The sequence below is a fragment of the Spea bombifrons genome, chromosome 4, assembly GCF_027358695.1.
Source record: "Spea bombifrons isolate aSpeBom1 chromosome 4, aSpeBom1.2.pri, whole genome shotgun sequence".
In the NCBI taxonomy this organism is placed as follows: Eukaryota; Metazoa; Chordata; class Amphibia; order Anura; family Pelobatidae; genus Spea; species Spea bombifrons.
Genome location: NC_071090.1, coordinates 84,021,816 through 84,041,045, shown reverse-complemented (window position 1 = coordinate 84,041,045; position 19,230 = coordinate 84,021,816). Strand labels below are relative to the sequence as shown.

The following is a 19,230-nucleotide window of genomic DNA, read 5'->3' as shown; positions in this document are numbered from 1 at the left end:
TTATAGAGTTTTCGGATATTGAAGGTTTCTTAGCTTTTCAAAACCTTGTCCCTACACACACACTGGCTCTGCTCCTTTCAGGCTCATCACACACACTGGCTTGTTTATTCTCTTTCAGAAGCCATGTCTTAAAATAATCCATACATCTTCATTATTTAAACTTGTAACTAGTAAGACCTAGATTGTTATATTTGAATGGAACAAAATTATTGTAGTTTATTGGCTAAATACTAACATAGCCTTGCTAAGCACGAATTGAATATTATGCATATCCTATATCTAATATTGGAGGAATTAGAAAACACAACTTGACACCACTTTATCTCTTTATAGTTACACAACAATTGCAGACGTTGTGAGTTGGTTCAGACTAAACCATAATTACATCAGTTACACGGATCACATTAGTCACATAAAGTATTACATTCATTGTTCATTACTTCCTGGTTCTTAAGAACGAAATGTGCAAGACATCTCTTTTGTGAAGAACTATTTTACCTTAGGGAAGATTAGTTCAGCTGCAGATGGTGCCCCATCTCCCTCCTGTTGCCCAACCTCTCGGCTAGAATCAGCATTAATAAAAGAGGTTGGGAGGGTAACTTATTGGAGAGAAATAATTGTGAAAACCTTGCAAACGGGAATTCAAGATTTGGAGAAAATGTCAGATCCACTTAAGGAATGCCGCAGTATCAAAAAAAAACCCCAAATATATAAAATTGAATCGTGAGGGGCAACCAGCAGCAGAATATTGCCAATATTTCAGGAGCCTGAAATGGGACACATGGATAGATTATTAAAAAAAAATTAAAACATACGAACACCTCACAAACTGTTGGAGCAGAACACAAGCATATGATATAATATCCAGGTGTTCCAATTCCAAAGGTTGTAAGGTGGCCATCTCTGAGCTCAGACCCCAATCGATTTTAAAGCTCAGTGGGCTGGTCAGGAGATATCTTCTGATCTCCACAATTAGCACATGATCACAACTATCTGCAGAATTGGGACATTAGGTCAGCTCAGCAAGACAATGCCAGAAAATGCGGGTCTATCCGATGCAAAATTGGACTGTCCCCAGACAATGAAGCATTTAGAAATACCAAAAGTGTCAATGAAGTTATGTCTTTCTTTTTTCATCAGATAACTTTGAAACACATGCATTCCTTCCTGTGCTAGCCAAGGGCGTGAAGAAAATTGTGGTTACTTTCTTCCGAAGACTGGTTCCTCACTTTTATACAGTGAAGACAAGAATATTTTTTTAATAAGCATACCTTAATATTTACATACGTAGGCCTACAGCTTATGGGTTTTACTAAGGTATTTAGCTTTGATTGTCTTTGTGGTAATTGCCAAACCAGCTTACATTAGATGTTCTAAACTTTCAGTAAACAAGGATTTCTCTTTCAAAAGTGACACGTGACACTGAGCACATATAACCTGCATTTACCCCATTTTTTTAAAGGAATTATTCTAGTTACTGAATGTCAATATATGAAATCTACATATCGATAGGCTGGTGTGCCGCACACAGATTCCATATTCCAGATGTATGTGACCAATTCTAAAATGATCGTTAGGTATGTCATTTTGGTGACGAGCATGTATATTAGCTCTGGATAATACACAAAGCCTAGCCAATGTACTACGCTACGTACAGTGACAAGGAAGATAGTAACAGATCATGAGTGTCTATATTTCAAAAAGGCTTTAAAGAGATGGACAAAGACCACTAAAGTGATTTTTCAATGGTTAATGTTTAAGAATGACTACTGTTCCTATTCTCTATTTACTTGCAGCTGCAACAAATGAGTCCATGAGACTATTTAAATCAGTGTGCACTGAGATCAGGCTGGATTAGGGGGACCAGATGGCAACTTTAACAAGGAACATAAAAAAACATCATACAGGCATGTTTTATTTTTGCTGCAATCTCTTCCTGTCAATATCTGTGAAAAAAACATAATTAAAAAGATGATGCACAACACAAAACATACAGCAACGGTTTACATGCAGCCGCTCATTATGATGAGATGAGAAGCCGAGTAACGCAATGAACGTCACGAAATAACATAAAACTTGAGTGGGAGGAATCATGAGTTTCAGAAGGTATTTCCCTTTAACAAGGTTTACAGGTCACAGCTCGGAGTTTTCTATAACATGAACTACAGACAGGTTTTAAGATTTGCCGAAACATTTTTGGTTATAAAGGTAAATGCCTGTAAGAATAACAATATTTATATTCTTTGTATTTATGTTCATTGTTTTATAAAGTTTCACTAGATTTTAAAAGAACACAAACCCCTTTTGGTTTGTTAAACTATAAACGTAAGCAATAACCTTTTTCCAAGCGGCGTATCTTTAACACAGATACTTGGTTTCCCTCTTTATCACATTAACTGGCACAGAGAGAGAATACCGGCAATTCCTGTAATCTCTTAGTAATGAAGGATCCTGCACGCAGTTGGGGTAAATGGGGCTGAAGTTCAAGGTTGCCCATGTATATTATGGCTTGCCATTTTTATTTTAGAGAATAGAGATGAATGAAGAAAACAGAGCAGACGGTCCTATAATGTGCTCCAAAGGCAGTAGGTTTACATAGGTCCCGTTAGAATCAGAATGAGCCCTGCTATTGCCACCTTTAAGCCATCTGTGTCTAATGTGAAAATAGGCAGTGTTACGCTTCTGTAATCTATGCTGGCCACATGTACATAAATTTAGTTAGTGCTAGAATGACAGATAGATATAATAAGTCTGGCATTGAGGAGATAAGTTATTTATTCACTGGTAAAAAAAAAGAGCATATTTTCTCGCTGTTTGAATAAATTTGCACCAGGCAGGGACACGCTCCAGAATTATGCTACATCTGTTATAAGTAAAACAATTCTGCTGACACCATTCTTTACAACAAAAGAACTCAGTATTCCAACGCCAAAGATACATTTCTATCAATACGCACTTTGTTCCACACCCTGCAAGCTTGCTGCATTTTCCTGTTCGCTAAATATGAAAATCAATGTTTTTTGGAAAATTCAGCAGTAAAAAGGGACACAAAAATGATTGAATAAACGCACAGGTTTTAACTCACATTAAGTCATTCTTTTAAACTGTTATAGAGCATATATCATAAGATACGTTTTGTTCAAATAATTAGTAAAACGCCATACATGCTGTAATTCTGTCTCGCTAGTCACCAGGCCAAATAATGATTTAATAGTCATTTTAACTGCACAGTTTATTGTCCCTTTCATGATATATTAGCTCAGCAGATCCCATGCCTATAGATTTGTTCTTCTCCTGTCTCCCCTAGAAACTTATCATCCCTCCCTATTCTCTGTTGGATTCCCCAAGGCTCCGCCATCCGTTCTCTGTTGCTTTCTCAGTACATCTCAACATAACATCACCAGCAAACTTGCTCCTTTTATGTTCCTCTCAGCCATAATCTCTTGAATGCCTCATTAGTATTGATAACTCAATTCTAAAACAGAAATATTGGTTCTTTTATGATGTTATATAAAATAATAATAATAATAAAGCAATGTTATTTTATTACATCTTTCCATTTCTTTAAATTTTCATAACAAACCCCTTGTTTGATCCCATCTAATGAAAATAATCTCACTGTTTTTTTATTTAGGACCTTAGGTTCCCTCATCCATTACGTCAACTTCCGACTATCATTCCCCACTTGGTTGTTTGATGTTCAATTTATGCAATATGGTGCCACTGGGCCTATCTTCCTCATCCATTATTCATCATTGGAGCTTTTGAAAACTCCCTTCTGCCTTCAACTAAAACCAACACCGACTCTGAACGTCCTTCAAAGCTCGGCACCCTGTATTTCCTTTTTGTCTATAACTCCGTATCACTGGATAAGCCATAATATGGTGTCTCTGATCTTCCGAAAAACTTGCAACATTCCTCCCACCTAACTCCATTTATCTTGCCAACAAAACTTATGCCAAGCTATCCCACATCACCACTACACATTCCTTCCTTAAATTTTATGGAACTTCAAAAAGTTGATCTTTTTAAGAGAGGCATATGGTTCATTTAGCATTATCCTTCCTAATATGTCATTGATACCAACTGTACAGCTAATATAAAGACGAGATCAAAGACTGACCAGAGTCTTATATCATGAGAGATGGGCCAAATGGTTCTTATCTGCCAACAAACTCTAATTTCTATGTATTATAGTTCAATTTCTCACATCTTCACCTAAGGCACTTAATCTCTTCTTTCTATATCTTATCTTTCACACGTCTTGTCCAGGAAAAGGGTTTCCTAATGATCAATTAGCCTTTTACACGTAAACTTACAAACACAACGTGCCAATGGAACACAGGCGTGATGGATGCTGATAAAGGGCCTCTATATGCCTATGAAGATATTCCATTAAAAATCAGCCATTTCCAGCTACAATAGTCATTTAAAACTTTAACAACATCTACACTGTATTTCTGATCCATTTCATATTATTGTAATGCATAGAATTTGCTTTTCTTTCAAAAACAAGGACATTTCCAAGTGGCCCTAAACTTTTGAAAGCTTGGGGCTGCCCTGAAAAAATCCTCTATTAAGTTTTTTTTAGAAGTGCACCTCCATAAATATGCTATGGCATAATGCAGGCAGAGGGAATTCTTTAATTTTGATTGTCTTAAAACATTTGGGAGCTTGTGTCCACCCCCATGGTTCGCAGAGCCTTTTGTGGGAGTCTTGATTGAAAGCCAGGACGGCTTGCCATTGCCAGTATCTACCACGTATTTGCACCTCCTCTAATAATGGTATTTTCAGTACTGTAGGTACCGTGTTAACTAGGATATGTAGGTGGAAGGCAGGCCCACAAGTGTTAAAAGTACAGAACACCATTCATTTCATTCAAGCAGCAAGCATAGCATAAATTTTAATACAACAAAAACAAAAAGTTCCCAGAAATTTCAAGATCTTGAAATACTGAAGGTCACGTTCCCTGGCAGTGCTTTGTGGGCAGATGGTGATGACTGCTTTAAAACAAAATAGCAATTTATTTAGAAAGCTACCTAATTGGTAATGTGTACATTAAATGTTCTCTTGTAGAAGCTTCACCTTGCCATACCGTCATGCTTGATTCTTTTTTAACCTTTATGGGAACCGTAGTATCAGTGAGTCCTATTTGTTACTACTGGTGTGCAGCAATGTGTATGCTCGTATACGTGCTGTGCTGATGACAGTATAGCTACAGTGAGGAATATTAGACAAGTGTCAGCATCTCGAATCACGCTGTATTGGGTGATGCAGAGCTTGGTGTTAATGAGTGTGTGGGTGGCTCAGTGTTACTGGCGCACAAAACTCACATTGCATTTTTTTACAAATGTGTATGGAAATCAATGAAATCAAGTGCGTTTCAAGCATGTAATACAGAGATTTACATATGAGCTCGTATCATGTCATATAAACATACAGGCGTTTTACAAATACATTATTTGACCAAAAGTATGTGGACACCCCTCCTAATTATTGGGTTTAGGTGTTTCAGCCACGCACATTGGAAACAGGTGTATAACATCAAACCCATAGGCAGCCATCTCCATAGACAAACACTGGCAGTAGAAGGTTCCAGTGAAGGGTAATGTTAAATGCTACAGCATACAAAGACATTTTTAAACAATGCTGTGCTTCTAACTTTGTGGGAACAGTTTGAGGAAGATCGTTTTCTACTCCAGCATGACTGTGCCCCAGTGCATAAAGCAAGGTCCATAAAGGCAAAGAGTTTGGTGTAGAGGAACTCAAGTATCCAGCACAGTGCCCTGACCTCAACCCCATTGAACACCTTTGGGATGAACTGAAATGGAGATTGTGAATCAGGCCTTCTCATCCAACATCAGTGCCTGACCTCACAAATGCTCTACTGGATGAATGAGCAAAAGCCCCAAATCTTGTGGAAAGCCTCCCCAGAAGAGTGGAAGCTGTTATAGCTTTAAAGGAGGTCAACTCTATATTAATGCCCATGGTTTTGGAATAGGATGTCAACATGTCTATTTAGGTGTGATGGTCAGGTGTCCACATATGTTTGGTCATATAGTCCATACAAACAAGGCCTGTCTTCTGTATGGTCCATGTCCATGCTTATAGTAAAAGTAATATCTCAAATTGATAGTAGAGCTAATTGGCAGCAAGGTCATGTAAGATTTATGATTTGCTTTTAGGGTTCCTCATTACATTCTGGAAACAATTGAAGATGTCATATCCATACCCGATAACCCCCTTTTCCGGGTCACCGGTTCGCGGGAGCAGCATTTAGACACACCCCACTCTCATACAAATGTAATGCATTTGGGGCTAGCCCCACCCATGACATAGCTGGCCCCACCTACTGATTGCCAGCCTTGCCCACTGATGTCATCTGGCTTCTGGGAGGCGGAGCCTGGACGTTCCCAGGTATGGTCATCACTCTATCGAGTTCCATTTGGGTTAGGTTCGCAGGAGAAATATTATACGCACTTTGAAGGGCCACTGATTCTGAACTCTGAGTGCATGTTGCAGTGATGTGACATACATGTTTGCAAGCTTTTCCTAGAAACTCTTTAAGAAGTGGCACTTAGGGTATGGTCAGGAGTGTGCTAAAATGCTTGGTTTAGTAGAAAGACAGGAGAGGGGGGAAAAGAAAAAAAGACGAGCAGAAAAGAGGATTGACATGAAAGGAAATAAAGTGGAGAGAAAACAGAATTTAGTTCATAACATTGTTTTGGAGGGGTGTGTTTTCAGGCGCTATAGTAATATCTTACAAGTTATTTACAAGCTGCTCAACATTTACAAGGTGCTGATCCCTTAAATACTCGAGTATCCGGATATATGTTAGATTGAGCCGCTGCTACATTGTATGGATAAAACAGAACAAATTCTGGGGATACAGCTTTTAAAAATACTCTGTAAAAAGAATAAAAACCACAAATGGTGCAATAACGTTTAAAAGGTTTAAAACAGCCCCCACTAGTTGTGCCACACTCACAAGATTGTAGTAGGAACTGCGCCTTAAAGATAGCCTGTATCTTAGGAATCCTGAAGATTTACTGGAACTTTTTAAAACCACCTCAAAGTTTTAAAAACCGGTCATCTGCTGGATACAAACGGATGATAGGCAGGCAGGGTATCTTCCAAAAGTTCTTTATTTAAAATAGCCCATTAAAAATGCTTAATGTTTTAAGAAACTAAGTCCAACGCGTTTCGTCATATGTTGACTTCATCAGGGACTAGTTATAATACATCAAGAAGCATAAGCTAACAAAATATAAACTCTACATTGTATCCAACTACCAGTTTGACTGCTACAAATGAGCATTTCTGTGTTTGTTTATGTGAGCAACCACCACAATTTGATGTAAGCTTTTTTTAACCTTTTTATGCTATGAAAATTGCAGTATCACACTTTATGGTGTTTCTTTTTACTCTTTGAGCACCAAAGTGGATTGAATCCCTCAGAGACATTTTGGGATAATATATCAGAAGAATCTTAAGAAACCCACCAGGATTACATATACACAAATACTGAGCAGTGATAATCTACACTATTAAAAGTGAGTTTGATACTTACTGGGGACAGCGATATTGATTATTTATATTATATGGAAAACACTATGTTATGTTTTATTTCTCTTTTATGTGAAAATCTGTGATTCTGGTCGAGAGATTAACCCCAATTGAGAAGAAAAGCACTCCATATATACTCCAACTGGGTGCACATAAGTATAATTTTTTATTATTATAAATTTAAAGTGACAGCGCTTCATTGTTTTTTCCTTTTACTTCATAACATAGAATGCAGGGAACAGAAGCCCTCCTAATGAAAAGTGAAGGCCTACATAGAAGTGACTGCCGCCATCTTCCCTGCATGGATGGAGTTGGCATGGTTTAACCAATGAGGTACTGATATAAAAAAGCGGTCTAATGAAAAATTAAGAAGCAAAAGATTGCCTATACCTTTATGTAATACCAAAATGGGTGGGGTTTTGGAAGGGACATATTTGTCTTTCTAATTTACTGCACCAGTTTTAGCGTATATAATTCAAAGTAATCTCAGATTTGTGTTTCAAGGGAAAAGCAGTTAGAGATTTGGCATTGCTAAATAGCTTGTGTCTTCAATAAACTTGGTATTTATTTAAGAAACATTTTTTTCTAAACACTACCTAAATCATGGGTATGAATTGTAACAGTTTCCAAGTTCATATCTTAGTTCTGACGCGCATTCCACTTCCACAAATCCCTCTCCTTCTGGAGGAGCTCTGCTTCTAGAGAAACAAACTGTGGAGCGATACCAGAGGTGCGAGGAAGAAAGTCAAAAGAGAAGCTATAATATATTTAATTACTGCAGGTTTAATATGACAAATCAGCCTTAAAACAAACCATAGCACACTAAAAAATACTTACTGTAAGTGCATTGCAAAATAACAACTACATGCTTATTTATACTCCCTTTTGATTCAGATAATTATGCACTTTAACTTTTTCTGAAACCAGTTTCAGCCACATGTCTTCTTTATTTTGTGTATAACTTAAAAATAAGTTGTGTAAGTATTTGCAGAAAAAGGGAATGCCTGGGAACTTTTCAAACGTCCTAACACAAATATTCTTAAAACATAAACCTATTTATAATCCATCACAGAGGATCAATGTGTTATATTGACACTATGTATCACTAAATAAAAAAAATACTTACATTCATTTATTAATAAAATATATATGAAATGTTATTTATAATGACAATATACACACACATACACACACCTACACACACACACACATATATTGTATATATACATACACAAATCTCCAATAAGGACATATGATGCACATTACACTGATAAAATGCATGTAGTACATCTTGCAGAAAATATTTTGCCTTTTCTTAGATTGGTATGAGGTATTATGTGCGTTACTGAATTAGCTACATTTTTCCAGGAAAGCAGATTGGCCGCACAGGGTGAGTGGGTGGATGGTTGTGCATATTAGATATATCGATCTTATAACAATTTCCCAGGAGTGAGCTCTCTGCCTGGGCCTCAACGTGAGGAAGAGTGAAATTTGGTGAAAGGAAAATGTATTTATACACACACATAGACCTTTTTACATTTCTTTTCCTTTGTCATAAATATGGGTCCCTATAACGGTGATACAAGCAGCAGGTACAGCAAGCAGACGCACAGCCTCCAACAATAGAACATAGGATCAATTGTAAGCAAGGCCATCCGTTATTAATGGCAAAACACAGTCATCCAGGACCTGCTCCGGTATTCTGCCTGTCCACCTGTCTACAGAGCCACTGTGTTAAGGCACTGAAACTTGACCTTCTCTTACGATTTATCTGGGATTGAAGCCCAATGGGCCGGTAGTAACAATTTTTAACACCAGAAGTTTGCATACTTGATTAGCTAAGTAAGCACATAATAAGTTAATTTGTTCTTTCCGACTCTCTCTATCTATTGCAACCCACAAAACCAAATGTGAAATACATAATTGTTTTTTTTTTACCATGATACTTTATCTACTGGAGGATTAAGTAAAACAGAATGATAAACTTGCAAATAATAAAAGGAGGGTTTAGGCATAAAATTCCATCTATAAAGCAAAAGCGATAGACTTAACTAGTAAGGAAGTTAAAAGATATGTTACTATTCATGTAATTCCATCTCTTCTCCCATAAAGCTTTGCCTCGGATTAATATAGCTGTGCTTTCCTACACAGCCTCGGAATCTATCAGAATTTAAATAATCTTTCCTTTTTCAAGGTCCACACTGCGGAGGTAATATTACATATTATAGTGTTTGTCATCTCACTGCAAACCTTATAGAGCGCAGAAGATACTGCGTTACTGGACGGGGATAGGAGATTTGTCTTCACATGCCGTTATCTACAACTAACTACCCCTTTAAATCATCACCCTTATCTATCTCTTCCATATTCACTTCTTTTTCCATTATATATCTTTTTGTCTTTTTAATACACAAACGTTCTATGTAGCATTCACTTTTGACACATCCCCAGTGTGTTGCAGATACAATATATAAGCAAACCCGCTCTGTTTTAAGAATGTACCTCCTTGGCCGCGATCCTGGTTGAGCCCAGTAAGAATAGCAAGTAGGCCACATTTCCCTCGACAGTCAGCACTGCCAAGCTTGTATTCATGTTTCAGATTCACAGCTGTTACTTGACATGTTGTAAGAAACAAGCATAACATCCAAGACACAAACAAGAAAGAACGTGGGCCTAGCAGCTACAATAACACGATTACCATGGTTTACATACAATGCTTTTCAACCATGGAATATGCGGATAAAGGTGCAATAATTACAGTGAGGCAACAAAGACTCACAAACAGGCTTTACTGACATGAGAGATTCGGTTTAATGTCACTCACTTTCATTTACTTTATGAAGGGCCAACCCCACTGATCTTCTGCTCCAAGAATAGCTTGGGTGGCCCTGTTCAAATTATATTTACATAAGTGAAGGTTCTTGAAATCCCTGCCAATTGGATTATACATTATGCAGGGCTATTTTAGTTAATCTGCCCAAGGCCAGACTATGAATTTAAATCGACCCTGGGTCTTTAAGGCCAGCAACCGATACATAATATACACATGGCCTCCTGCTGGATATTTTCAGCCATTGGCCACACATTGAAAGGCCAAACTGATGTGCGCGTGGCAGTAAATGCAAGGGATCTGGTATTGACCGACATGGAATTTGCTCTAGTTTTCTAGACATCTGCCATAATGCATAGTGAAGTCAGGGAGTTGAAAACACCACTTTTCTGTAATCTCCTCCAAGTGAATAAGCCACATAGGGTTACATATTGCCATTATTAAAGGGACAGTTTAATGTCCCTGATGCCCCCATGCATTTTAAAGGGCTATTAAAGGGCATTTGATGGCTGGAGTGTCCCTTTAAGACTTTGTTATATGCCGTAGTCAAGGCACTTAAATTCAGACAGCCTGTAGAGTAATTTAAAAAATGACAACAGAAAACAGTTGGAATTATTGATAAAAACTGATTCTGATACAAAGTTAGCAACCAATGGAATGATCCAATAAGCAGGAGCCATTTAATTGTTTACTATGATAATAAGCTTTTCAAAATTTGCCCCTAAATCACATTGTTTACACAAACCTCAACTGTTTTACCTTCCAATCAAACATGAAGGCTGGTGTTTACTGAGATGCACGGAGATCTGTGCCACTTTCTGCAAACATCTTTCTTGTCCTGCTCCTAGCTACGATATTATGACCTGGCATCTTGGGTCTATGGCAACATATTTAGGAAGAGGCAGTTGGAGAAGCTGTAGGAAGCATAGTTCTCCTGCACCTCGCTAAAACGACCGCGAAAAGAGGTGGCAAGGGTGAAACAGGTCTGGTCGAGGTGACTCTTAGACTCCGTGAAGGACGTTTTACTCACTGCCTCATAGCCACCGATGACTTCCACAAGCCACTTTATGGACACATAAATCAAGGCCCCCCATGGTATTATATACTGTACATCTTTTCTATTCTTGGTAGACAGATTCATTCCAAGTGAGTCTATGATTAAACAACATGAAACATTCATTTTACTGTATGCTTAACAACAAACTGATTGTGCCAACTAGAACAGCTAGAAATCCCATTCTCTCCAGAAATAATATATAAACATACAAAAGTCAAACAGTTTATAAATAATAATAACAGAATAACCGAATCTACAACTCAAATGTGGAATCTGGACTTCCAATGAATAATGTCTGCGGTTGCAAGACCACGTTAATAGTATTAACATCATTCTAAATGTGATTTGGCCACCAACTGGCTGTTCTGAAAGCTCCCAAATTTTATAATTATAACACTCATTTTGATTCACTAATCACTTGGCAGGGCGCACTACATGATCTCTGCGCATGCAAAAGCAACATTGTGCACAAATGCACAGGCTTTGTGAGCTGCCACTTGGCACATGGAATTATAGTCTACTAAACAGGTAACCTATTAATGCGCCATGAATCAAAAACGAGAGGAGCCAACTCATACAGAAACAATCTAGAGAGCATGGACAGGCTGGTGGGACAATAATTTACTTAAAGGAATGACCCAAAGAAGACATGGCTGTTTCTTCTCTCCCCCGGTGTGCTACAGTTTCAATATTCTACTAAATTTAAAGGGACACTCCAGCCATCATTGCACTTTAGTGCATTTGATAGTTTCACGATCCCTTTAAATTTGAATGTGGTCTGTGTTCTGCAGAATCCCTCCAAATGCATTTAGCCACTTTCTCCAGCTAAATGCCCTTTAGAAGACCTATTTGCCTAAATGCATCTCCCTGCATGCGATGTACTCACCTCCAGTCTTATCCAGCACTGGCTCTACTGAACGCTGCATGTGTAAAGTTTTCTTATGGACTTCAATGGAAACACTTTTCTGCCAACGATTGGCAGCTTAAGCAGCCAATCAGTGGCAATATATTTTGGATCATGGATGAAGAAATTCACCATTGCTATTCTGTGTCAAGTAAGTGTTTTTTGTTTTGGTTTTGAAAGAACTCATATTAAATTACTCACAGAGTAACTATTCTTCTATAGTAGGGGTGTCAGGGACATTAAACTGTACCTTTGAAGGGAAGAAAAATGGCTTCACTGGCTAAACTGCACACCGCGGCTTTCTTCATCATGCACATTTCAAAAATATTGGTTTCAAAGGACAGGATATGATTATCAGTAACATGACTGCCAGAGAGTGGAAAAGATTCACTGAGAACATGCAGGAAAGCGTATCTCATCACCTGATGGATGTCCCACTTCAAACTGTAATAGGATACAGAAGGTAACCATCTCCTGATTTATGAGTCTTCCTGGGAAAAAATCATTCTGAGAAGGCTCTTCAGTTACAGGCATGCAGCACACCATGGTTCTTCAGTCTATATTAACACCGCACATATAACTAAAAGCTAGGGAAACGGGAATCCTTGTAAAGCTCTTTTAAGGTTTCATACATTAATCTAGCTTCAGTTAATCAAATTCTTTTCTGCTTTCAGTTCTGGAATATTGGACCGGAAGCTACCTAGTCGGTAGGTACAGATATAAGGTAGAGAGACCATAGTCGAAGCCTAGGCATTGTTTTTAATAGGACGGTAACATTTTAGTTTAAAGAGACGGTACTACAACACTTATCTATCAGCCCGTTTAGTTTAGCTTTGGTTCAATTCAGGGGGTCAGGAGAACCTCACAAGTGAACACAATAATAAAGAAATAAAACCGCAAGGTTTTTAGGTCCTGTTTTCAAAAGGAAAATGGAGAGAGCAATTTGTTTTACATCGTGCCATTAAATTCATTCTGAAATTAAGGAATAAACTTGTGTGACCATATTCTGATAAGAATGATGAATTACTACAGGCCCTGACCAGAAAATTTGGCACATTGGGCAAATGCCTGGTGGGCCGCTGCCAATCCAGTGGCCACCAGCTATATATGCCCGGCAGCGTGCTATATGAGCATAAAAACGTAAATTGCGGCCTGTCATAGCCAGCCATCAGCCACGCTTACGCCATTAGACGGCCACTGGCGTTAAAGCACCAGGGTTGCTTAGTTATCCTCAGTCCGGCCCAGAATTAACATAACCTCATTACAGATATATTTATTACACACTATAATGAGTGTGTGTTTTCTGTCCTTTTCATATGGGCCTTAAATCTATGCGATGACTTTGACCCCGTGACCAGCACTGCTCATTCCTTATGTTTAGGGGCCGTGGCTTCTTATCTCAATTCTATACATATTAACACAAAATAGAGACAAGCAGATCCATTCAAAATGTAATTTGGAGTATCTAGAAACAAGCCACTAAATGAGTTAAAATGGAAAAAACATGATTATTCTGTGGAGCAGATGCACAGCAATGAACAATAATCACCGACTGCCAATAACTTTAATGTAACACAATAAAAATACCCTATAATTACCCCCTTATATTTTTTCCCAACATTGAAGTCAAAATCACATGTTGTCATTCAAGAAACAAAGTCTTCTTCATCTATAATTGTGTGTCTGCAAGGTTGCTGCAAATACCCAGATATAATGGGCCAGATCACCCTTACATTGCAGGTAGCCACCCTGGCCAGTGATCATCCCGTGTACCACCCCACAACATCCGTAGTAGATAAGAGTATTGTGCCGTATAAAAACTCTTCTCCAACAGCCACACTGTCACCTATCTTCCTGTATTTGTAGAAAGACATGTATTATTGATAACCCTATTGACTCTACGACCTGTTGACCCCGGCACCAATATCATTCAAAAAATTGCAGGTATTGGCAGCTGTGCCATGACCACCAACGGAGAAGCAACAGTCTCCCAGCTGAGGCTACTATTCACTGCGGCTACTACTATTATTATTAGGGCGCTTGCCACCTCAAACACTCAAACCATGGCCCTGTGCTGCATATACATTATCGGGTGAATATGATGAAATAGCATAAACAAATACACATAAGTAAATTATAGCCAAATAACAATTTAATAATATAGTTGCGGTCACAAATAATAACTTGTTGCGGTAACAAAATAGATTTGTTTACATATATTTATATAAAAACAAAATCTTGATGCTTCTTTTCAGACCCATAAGAAAAAAAAAAAAGATTAAGAAGCCAATGCTGACCATCAACAATAAACTCTCTGTTTATTTATCAATTGTTTCTCCTAATCTTGCATGACATATTATATTATGATATATAGTATATGTAATTATAATTACATGAGCTATATATATATATATATATATATATATATATATATTGAGGCATTTATATATGGGATCTAGGAGGCTGCAAGTGAGAAGTTTACTATAGAACAACAAATCCCTTATGGCAGATCTTCCATTCTCGTAATGGGTTACAGTTACACACATAGGGAGGCTGAATTATCGTGTTTACATCAAACGGAATGCGAGTGTCACATGTATGTGATCACTAGAAGACATATTTTCTATATGCATACATGATCCGGCACGTGTATGTATTATTATAGCATGTGTGTTATTTTCTGACGTTATAGAGCGCACGTCAAGTGGGAAATGACAGGGATGAAGTGTAACTGTGCGATGACAATACATACAGTGTGTGTGTTAGGATTCCATAGGCACGCTCCATGCTTCTTTACATGCACAAGGCACAGGCAAGTGTGAGCAAGAGGCATCCCCTACCTGGCTTGCTTTATGGAACTGCTTCTTCAGCCCCGCCACTGACATCCTCTGATCAGTTCTCCTCTCGCTCTGCACAGCCTGGATCTACCCGTGGGGGGGGAGGAGGAAGGAAGGAAGGACGGGCGGTGATGGCTGGGTGGGAGCAGGTGGGTGCCGGCGGTCCAGCGGCTCCGGGCACTGTGTGTATAAGGAGCCCGACCTCAGGCCATTAGGATCCCATCAACTGTCACAACCAGCGCTCGATAGGGGGACACGCCTAGCGAGAGGAAGACACGCCTCCTCCTTCGGATTGTACGGTAACGCTGGGCACGGAGGTAAAGTGGGCGGAGTCTCTATTTCTGAGTGTGAGTGAAGGCAGTTTGGAGGCTGGAAGTACGTCATGTAGTGAGTGCATTGAGACGGCTGTGTGAGGAGTAGTTTTGCGTTGCAGTTTCTTGCTCCGTATACCGTGATTTCCACATTCCTTATCACAGACAATGGTGTACTTTTTGACAGTTAGGGGCGTGCCCCGTATGCCGGAAGTAAAGGGCCACCTTGGTGAGGTAGCTTGTGTGGTATGTAGGAAAGTACGTCTGCATGAGTCAAAGTGCCGGTATAATTTACTATACGAAGCCTATAGGGGTATGTGGCATCCAATAGTCTTACTGACACCCTGCAGAGGGAGGGGAGACACACGTTATGCCCTTTATCACCCTTTACCCATAGGTTTGGATTCTGCCATGCTGAAAGGGTGACAATGGCTTTAAACAGGATCCTCTGCCTATCCAGAAAACATCTCTGGAGGACTTCAGTTGGATGTCAGGAACCCCTGGAGATCTGGGCCCACCTGGGCTTATACTCCCCAGGCTCAGATTTCCACAGTTCCCCGGTTTCCTCTGCTGGGCACAATAAGTGGTCCAAGGTGAAGCATATAAAAGGTCCCAAGGATGAGGCGCGAGCGTGGCTATTTGCCAAACTGGCCGTGATGATCAAAGTGGCCACTAGACGTAAGAACGGGTGGTTGCGTGACTTAAACCAGCAGCCGCGTCAATTCATGTTAAACACATACATGTAAAACAAACACATACATGTAAAACACATGACGTTTCCAAGTATGATTATAAGGATGACCCCCTGAGAGAAGGTGGACTTAGTTGGTGGCATGTGCCAAGCTAGGGCAACGATTTTGAGGTGCTGTTACACAAACATGCATCGCTCTATCAAATATTACAAGCAAATACACATTAACAAGTGTTTTTGTTTCATCTGAGAGTTTAAGCATCATAACAAGCATCCATGACAGCAACCTATAAGAGTATGTTTGTCATGTGACAATTATAGAGCCTTGCATATATATACCGTATATTCCGGCGTATAAGACGACCCCCAACTTTTACAGTCCAAATATAGAGTTTGGACTATACTCGCCGTATAAGACTACCCCTCTACCCAGCGTACAACAACCAGACAATCACGGCAAGCGATGTACCTTACCGGTGATTTGCTGGTTGATTTGCTGACATATACATACATGCACTGCCCTTACACACACACACATATATAATATATATATATATATCTATATATATATCTACACATATGCCTGTCCATACATACACATTTATACACTGCCCTCACCACACACATGTATATGTATATGTATATATATATATATATATATATATATATATATACACACACACACACGTATGTATATATATACACACAGACACACGTGTGTGTGTGTGTATGTATATATATATATATACATATATACACACACCAGTATATATATATATATATATATATATATATATATTTCTCCCCCCTTTGTCCCTTTCTCCCCATCTCTTACCTTATCTTCTGTCTTCTTTCTTCCATCCAGTTGTGGGAGCCCGAGGTCTGGCACTTCAGACCTCGGCTTCCCTGCTCTCAAATCACTACGCGCCGGCTATTGATGCCGGGCGCCGGGGCATGACGTCATCCCTGCGCTCGGCATCAATAGCCGGCGCCTAGTGATTAGAGAGCAGGGAAGCCGATGTCTCAAGTGCCAGACCTCGGGCTTCCCTGCTCCCTCATCACTACGCGCCGGCAATTGATGCCGGGCGCCGGGACATGACGGCATCCCTGCGCTCGGCATCAATAGCCGGCGCGTAGTGATTAGAGAGATTGGTGGCTTCGTGGGAACCTCCGGCTTGGTATGTAGCCGGCGTATAAGACGACCCCCCACTTTTAAGAAGATTTTTTGGGGTTAAAAAGTCGTCTTATACGTCGGAATATACGGTATATATAAATGATACACAATTTGACATTATTAAAGAGAAAAATCTTTCTAGGAGGGTTTTGGTATTGAACAGTGCGATATGTCTGTAATGCCCCATTTAGTTGCAAACATGATTGATTTTAACAGTTATTATTATCATCCTTTATGAAGTGCTAACATAGTACACGGTGCTGTACAATCTAAAGATGGGGTAGTTAACATATACAGCATGGGTTGAGGACCCTCTCTCTTCAAGCACTGAGCTTATTTCTTATACCGATGCTTGAGGAGTCCAGCTTTCTATAAACCAAGACATTATATGGATCTTCTGGAATGTATTTGCTTAGTTCACTTATGGCTAACATAGTTGTTTTCTTGCAGAAGGATGATCGAACCCAGACCTGAATGTCAATTTGGCGCAGCTGATCGAGCAATGTGGGCAACGAAACATGCCAAAGAGTTCCATCGACAATGCCATCAAAGGGGCGGTGAGTTTTTACCATCGACCCTACACTTCTGCTTCTACACTTCACCATAAACATTATGTTAAGCTTGACGATGGACCATTAAAGAGACAGCAAGTGGAACAGATACATTGGATTTGTTCTCTGTTGTTCTCTGTGAAGAGCTGCTAGGCTTTGATGTATGGCGCGTGTCGTGTGATTGAGTTTTCTCTTCTAGGATAAGGCGAAGCCCACGTCGTACACACTGTATGAGGGGAGAGGACCTGGTGGCTCCTCGCTGCTCATTGATGCTCTCACAGACAAAAACAAGCGGTCATACGCAGAACTCGATCTATACACGTCACATATTGTGTCACCAAAATTCAGTTTTTTAAGCTCTACTAAGATATTATTTTGAAATCCGTTTTATTTCAGCTCATCTGTTTGTTTCCTAGAGGACAGTTTAAGGTTACGGCTCAATCTGTACCAAATATAACATATATATATATATATATATATTTATATATTTGTACTTTCTCAGGGGATGTTTTATTCTAAGCTTGTAGTCGTGGTACTCAAGGGCAGGGCACAGAGCATTATATTCAGTGTTTGGGAATTTATTTCCTTAATAATTTAGAGATATAAAAATAAACTCTAAAAGTATATTTTCTGAGTATAAATAACTTACTTAACATATTATCTAATTAAAACAGTACCTTTCAAATAATAATGTTACATTATAAAGCCCAGGAAACAACTATTAGAGTAAATGAACTGGGGGGGGGGCTTGGACACTGTCATCAGAGTCTAATAATTAATGTAATTATGTTTTTGTTATTTTACTTATTAATGCTGCTGTAATTTATATAAAATTTTCAATTTGCCCCAGTTTTAGCTTTTTTTTGCGTTGCAGTATAACTCTCTGGAGTATAAATGCAGTAATACGGTACTCATCAAGGATATTGATCAGAATATCCCACTACTGGTCTTCATGTAGTCACCAAAAAGGAAAGGTCTTCTGCTTCTCCTCAAATTATTGTTTTTTTTAACTTAATGACCACCAAGGGGTCATCTCAGAAGATTAAACAAAAGTTTTCTTTTGGACCGAGTTAAGACACTTAAAGTTTTTGTTGGTCCGGTACAAAAAATATATCAGTAATATATCAGTATCGTCGTATTAGTTAAAACCCATGATCATTTGCCGCATATGTTTTTCTGGAACATAGGATTACATAACTAAACATAAAGAAAAAAAAATACATGAGACGGGTTCTGAGATTTTTCCAATTTGTATTCAGGGGAAGTTTTATTCTCACGCTGCTGTTAATCCAAAAGAAGGCAAAAAAAC

The 19,230-nt window shown here is 38.9% G+C and overlaps 1 protein-coding gene and 1 pseudogene across 1 annotated transcript in view; one reads left to right on the top strand and one right to left on the bottom strand.

The window, feature by feature from the left end:
* The window catches only part of SH3GL3 (SH3 domain containing GRB2 like 3, endophilin A3), a 29,899-nt gene extending 14,439 nt beyond the window's left edge, over positions 1 to 15,460 (bottom strand). Inside the window, exon 1 of the mRNA XM_053463492.1 lies at positions 15,198 to 15,460. Coding sequence (XP_053319467.1) covers positions 15,198 to 15,242 — 45 coding nt within the window. The 5' untranslated portion in view covers positions 15,243 to 15,460. The remainder of the gene's footprint in view (positions 1 to 15,197) is intronic.
* Positions 15,326 to 18,300, top strand: LOC128491442 (translational activator of cytochrome c oxidase 1-like; annotated as a pseudogene).
* Positions 18,301 to 19,230: the final 930 nt, after the last annotated feature.